Genomic DNA, 6,349 nt, shown 5'->3' on the forward strand with positions numbered 1-6,349 from the left:
TTTTTCCATTCTACTTCATTTCCACACACGTCAGTCAAATTCAGGCACTCATGACATTACCTCTGGATTATACTCTTGGTATTCTAGTTGTACCTTGAAAGATGAATTGTTTTAGATAGGCAGAGAGAAGGGTGGAGGGCCTAACTGGTGAGGATACCAGAAATTCCATGATTTTCTGGAGGATTAGTGGGAGATAAGGTGGAAAGACAGGTTGAAGCCAGATTGTCAGGGGTTTTCTGTAAGTGGCAAAGGGCAGGCCAAGGAATTTGTAGTGCATTTTCTTGTAAAAAGATTAGGCCCCCACTTTCTTTTTTTTCTTTCTTTCTTTCTTTTTTGGTGAAGTCTCACTGTGTCGCCCAGGCTGGAGGGCAGTGGTGCAATCTCAGCTCACTGCAACCTCTGCCTCCCAGGTTCAAGTGATTCTCCTACCTCAGCCTCCCAAGTAGCTGGGACTACAGGTCAGCCTCCTAAGTAGATGGGACTAAAGGCACCTGCCACCACGCCTGGCTGATTTTTGTATTTTTAGTAGAGATGGGGTTTCACCATGTTGGCCAGGCTGATCTCGAACTCCTGACCTCAAAGGATCTGCCCGCCTCGGCCTCCCAAAGTGCTGAGATTACAGGGGTGAGCCACTGAGCCCGGCCCACCTGCTTTCTTTTAAGAAAGCTAATGATATGATGAAAGAAAAGTCCAAATACCCTCTTTTATTTACTTGGTGGAGTTATTCAGCTTCTCTGGAATTTAGTTTGACTATAACAAAGAAGTTAAAACAAATGTTCTCAAAGATCTATGTCAGTTCTAAAATTCTAAGATCCATGGGAAATCACTGAAATAACAGTATCTAAGCTCGAATTAAGAGCCTCAAATTAATTATTAGCTCTGACTTATTCTTCCATTCATTTATTCTTTCTTTCAACAAAGTGAATTTATTTTATGTTCCATACTTTTATATAAGGAACCTTGCTGCTACTTCAAGTCTCATTGGAAGCCAACCTGGATTACCCATAACAATCAGAATAATCTTCCTCAAACATTTCAGGAATCTGTAACAGCAAGTCTTGGCCCACCTTGCTTTCTTTTCTTTTCTTTTTTTTAAGACAGGGTCTCACTGTGTCGCCCAGGCTGGAGTGCAGTGATGCAATCATAGCTCACCGCGGCATCAAACTCCTGTACCCAAGCAATTGTCCTGCCTCGGCCTCCTGAGTAGCTAGGCCTATAGGCACACAATACCATGCCAGACTAATTTTTTTATTTTTTGTAGAGACAGGGTCCCATTACATTGCCCAAGCTGGTCTCAAACTCCTGGGCTCAAGTGATCCTCCCTCCTCAGCTTCCCAAAGTGCTAGGATGACAGGCATGAGCCACTGCGTCCAGCCCATCCTGCTTTCATCCTTTGTCAACAAACTCAGGTCCCTGCCAACCTCCTTTCTCTCCGGTCTTCTCCATCCTTTCACATCTTACACATGATGCTAGACTCAAAGCCAAGCAGAACATTAATTTAGAAATCAAATGTGACATAATAGTACAAATGGCTTAGTAATAAATATATCATGCTTATTTTTAAAATAGGTTTATTGTTTTTCAATTATATTTGTAGTGTCAATCATAAGAGAAAACAGAGGAAATGTTTTAAAGAAATAAGGAGGTAACAACATCACCATCCAATGTGAAAAACAGTAACTTTCGGGGATATTTATTTGCAAGATTTTTGGATGGCTTTCAAGTAGTTGTAATCATTTTGAATAGGTAATTTGTTTAACTTAATGTCATAGTACAAACTTTTTCCATGGTTTTTTTTTCAGACTCCCAAATCTCTTTTATTGGGGGTAATGGGCCTCTCGGGGGTCCTCACTGCACAGCTTGTTCATTGGCACTGCTTCCCGACTCCTGGGGCTTCATCACGTCGAGCAGCTCGGGCGGGCTGGAGAACGGCTGGATGCACAGGGCCTCAAAGGCGTCGTCTGCCCGGAAGGCCAGCCCCACTGTGGCTGGGGCCTGCGGCCGTGCCGTTTGGCTGGTGAAGCCACACTCGCCCAGTGTCTTGCCATCATCCAAGAGTTGGTAGTCCTTGTACAGCCGCTGCTCGTCGGGCGGCCGCTTGAGGATTCCCTCCACGACGCGCTTCAGCTCGAACACCGTGCTGGACTCCTTGGCGTCAGTGAAGATGGTGGTCTTGCGGCGCCGGATCACGAGGAACACGTCCATAGCGGCTGCCGTCTCTCCCTTCGCTGCGCCGGCGCGGCCGCGCTCCGCCCCGTTCCCTGCAGCCCGCGCGCCTCCCGGCATGCCCCGCGCGGCCCCGCCTCCCCCAGAGAAGACTCATTTTTCCATGTTATTGTATTGGCTTTCTATGGAACTATTTTATAGCTACATAATATTGTAAGGTTACCATGAAAGATTTAAGACATACTAAAAGATAAAAAGAATAATGGAATGAACATCCATGTATCCCACAGAGCTTAAGAAATAAAACATTATCAGTGCAGCTGATACCCTCTGTGTAATCCTCATTTGCAGCTCCCTCCATCTCTAACATATGTAACGACTTTCTGAAATTTGGTGATTATTCAGCCCATGCATTTCTTTATAGTTTTCTTTCTTTTTTTTTTTTTGTAGAGACGGAGTCTCACTCTGCAGCCCAGGTTGGAGTGCAGTGGCGTGATCCCAGCTCACTGCAACTTCTGCCACCTGGGTTCAAGCAATTCTCCTGCCTCAGCCTCCCAAGCAGCTGGGACCAGAGGCGTACACTGCCACGCCAGCTAATTTATTTTTTATTTTAGTAGAGACGGGGTTTCACCGTGTTGCCCAGGCTGGTCTCGAACTCCCAAACTCAGGCAGTCTGCCTGCCTCACCTCCCAAAGTGTTAGGATTACAGGCGTGAGCCACCACGCCCAGCCTACTCTTTATACTTTTACCACATATGTATGTATTGCTAAGTAATAGGTAATATTATTTGCATGTCTCAAGCTTTATATAATTAGTATCATGAAATGTATAAAGTATTCTACAACTTGCTTTTATTTCCTTCTCAGCATTATAATTATGGAAGTTGTCCATGTTGATTCATATTTGCTCAAATAAATATTTAATAAACATCATATCTATTTATATAAATATATCCTCAAATAAATATATAATAATTTATCTTGTGTTCTCCTACTGTTCAATATTCAGGTGGTTTGCAACCATAAATAATATTTTGACAAATGTCTTTCTGCATAATGTATATATTTTTTCTCATTTAGGATCATTCCCTAAGTATAGATTCCAGAAGTTAAATTACCAAAAAGCATGAACATTTTTAAGATCCTTGCATATACTTACTGCCACACTGGAGGATTGTACAAACTTTATATTGCCACCAAACATATATCAGTTCCTTGTTTTATCACATACTTAGAAGCTTTGGATGATGTCACTAGTTCTTTCTTTAACTTTGGCTAATTTGCTTAGCAAAAACTGGTATACTCATTTCTGGTGAAGTTGAAATTGAATAACTTTTCCATGTTATCTGTTAATCATATTAACTGCTTTGTCTTTTCATGCCTTTTGCCCATCAGCACTGTTGGAGACAGTGTTTTATCTTAATAGCTTTTTTATGTAACACTGTACTAACTCTTGTCAAATTAGCTACAAATATTTTTTCTAGTTTTTTTGTACCTAGTTTAATTTTTAAATAATGTCTATATGTATATAATTAAAGGGTCTGATAAAAATTCTGTTATGTCAACTTGCTTATATGGCTGGCATACATATAATAGCATAGGACAGTATGATTGTTAAATCATTACTATATCATTAAATTTACAAATGCATATACGAATTTGAAATTGGCTAAATTTTTTGATTCTCTTAATAGTCTTGACTCATCCAATTCCCAGAATAGCGTTGACGGAACTGCTAAATGTTGACCTCCATGATATTTGTAAAGAATAGGCAGCCTTCAATAGTCTACGGAGGGCTTTCATTTATGTTTTCTTTCCTTCATTTATTTTTATGTCCTTCTAAGAAAATAATTAGGAATTCAAGTTTAAATGACCATTAAAGTTTTTCAAATTGCATTTCACTAAATTGTCTGTTAGGAAAATTAACACTCAGTTGCTATTTTTTTATGAATTTCTTCTAATTGAGGAACAGCAGTTTGTACAATTTCTTTTCCTTTTGTTTTTTCGGTCTATATGGAGTTTCACTCTTGTTGCCCAGGCTGGAGTGCAATGGCGTGATCTCAGCTCACTGCAACCTCTGCCTCCTAGGTTCAAGCAATTCTCCCGCCTCAGCCACCCAAGTAGCTGGGATTACAGGCATGTGCCACCATGTCCAGCTAATTTTGTATTTTTAGTAGAGATGGGGTTTCTCCATGTTGGTCAGGCTGGTCTCGAACTCCTGACCTCAGGTGATCCACCTACCTCAGCCTCCCAAAGTGCTGGGATTACAGGCATGAGCCACTGCGCCCGGCCCATTTGTACAACTTCAAAATAAAGATTTGACCTTTAAAAACATTCAAGACATAGGTTGAGTGAATCAGTGAGTCTACTCTGAGAAGAATAAAAATAGGTAGTCATTTATTCACCATTCTCACACCTCCTCTGCTGTGAAGAGTGTCCTAGGACTTAGAAGTCTCCTTTGAAGGCTTATGGAATTAATATAGCTGTTAGCAGGTCAAAGCAACTCTCAATCTAACAAGAAATATTTATTGAACACTTGTTCTATGTCCAGGCCTGAGGCAGATGCTGAAAAATACAGGAAGAATGAATAGCAGTCCTTCTAGAAAGAGCAGAAAGGGGAAGAGAATGGTGAAAAACAAAGCTGTAGGTCGGCAAGCCAGGTTATATAATGATCTTTCATTATATATGGACTTTGTTTCATAGCGATCGACAGCCTTAAAATATTTTTTCTTTTATTTTGCCCATCCCGTAGATCAATAGGCATCTTTAAAATACATGAACATGTTTGGTATCACCTTTGTTATATCTGCAACACCATGAATCTAATCAAATAATAAAATGTCATTGGCCAGGTGCAGTGGCTCATGCCTGTAATCACAGGGCTTTGGGTGGCTGAGGCAAGAAGATTACTTGAGCCAGGACTTTAAGACCACCCTGGGCAACATAGTGACACCCTGTCTCTGCAAAAAAAAAAAAAAAAAAAAAAAATTGAAAAATTGAAAAATTAGCTGAGTGTGGTGGAGCACACCTGTAGTCCCAGCTATTAGGGGGTGGGAGTCGGGGTGAGGCGGGAGGATTGCTCTTGCCGTGGAGGTCTAGGCTGCAGTGCACTATGATCACGCCACTGCTCTCCAGCCTGGGCAACAGAGCAAGACCCTGTCTCTAAAAATAAAAAATAAAATAATAAAATGTCATCATTTCTTCTTGAATAAAAGATGCGTATTAGAAAGATAATTCAAAAGGAAGTGTAGAAAATGGCCTGGATAGAGGAGCTATGGATGGAGGATGACTACTGGGAGACGGATAACAATAGTCCAGGCAAGATATAGGAAGAAGGTTGATGTTACACAGCGTCATGCTATGCACTGCAGGGAATACGAAGCTGAACAAGACACAGCCCCTGCTGTCAAGGATGGATGAATGAAAATGCCAACTTCATGCTTGTTAACCCTAACATAGTCCCCCTGGAGACAGTGATATAGAAAGATATGGATAAGAGAAGATAGGCTTATATTAAAATCCTGCTGAAGATAAAGATTATAGAAAGCGGCAAGGCACAGTGGCTCACGCCTGTAATCCCAGCAGTTTGGGAGGCCGAGGCGGGCGGATTACCTGAGGTCAGGAGTTCGAGATCAGCCTGGGCAACACAGTGAAACCCCGTCTCTACTAAAAATACAAAATTAGCCGGGTGTGGTGACACATGCCTGTAATCCCAGCTACTCAGGAGGCTGAGGCAGGAGAATCGCTTGAACCTGGGAGGCGGAGGATGCGGTGAGCCGAGATCGCGCCATTGCACTCCAGCCTGAGCAAGAGTAAATCTCCGTCTCACCAAAAAAAAAAAAAAAAAATTATAGAAAGCAGTAATTTTTGCTTGATATTTTCAATTTGACTATGTCATTTCCCATGTCTTTATATAATCAGTTTATACACCCTGCTGTTTGTGTTTTGGCCAGCCATACAAAACAAGGCAACGGGAACAATGCAGTCAGCAGTTGCCTGGACTTGTTAGCGGATGTGATTTCAGTAACTAACTACTTGCTGACTCAGAGACAGAGGAAAGCAAAAATCTCCTCTCCCTGTTCTGTGGCCAGCCAAGTGATTATGAGGCTGTCAAAGTCCACAGTGATGGGGACTCCTTATAGTGCTCAGCTTGTTCCTTTGCTGTGTCACTGGTTAACCTGGAC

The 6,349-nt window shown here is 41.8% G+C and overlaps 1 protein-coding gene across 1 annotated transcript; it reads right to left on the minus strand.

The window, feature by feature from the left end:
• Window positions 1-822: 822 nt before the first annotated feature.
• Window positions 823-3,020, minus strand: LOC100994395 (elongin-B). Its single transcript, XM_003819868.5, has one exon. It carries the CDS (start codon window positions 2,284-2,286, stop codon window positions 1,849-1,851), a length of 438 nt encoding a protein of 145 aa, XP_003819916.4. The 5' UTR covers window positions 2,287-3,020; the 3' UTR covers window positions 823-1,848.
• Window positions 3,021-6,349: the final 3,329 nt, after the last annotated feature.

Source organism: Pan paniscus, chromosome 9 (genome assembly GCF_029289425.2).
Source record: "Pan paniscus chromosome 9, NHGRI_mPanPan1-v2.0_pri, whole genome shotgun sequence".
Classification (NCBI taxonomy): Eukaryota; Metazoa; Chordata; class Mammalia; order Primates; family Hominidae; genus Pan; species Pan paniscus.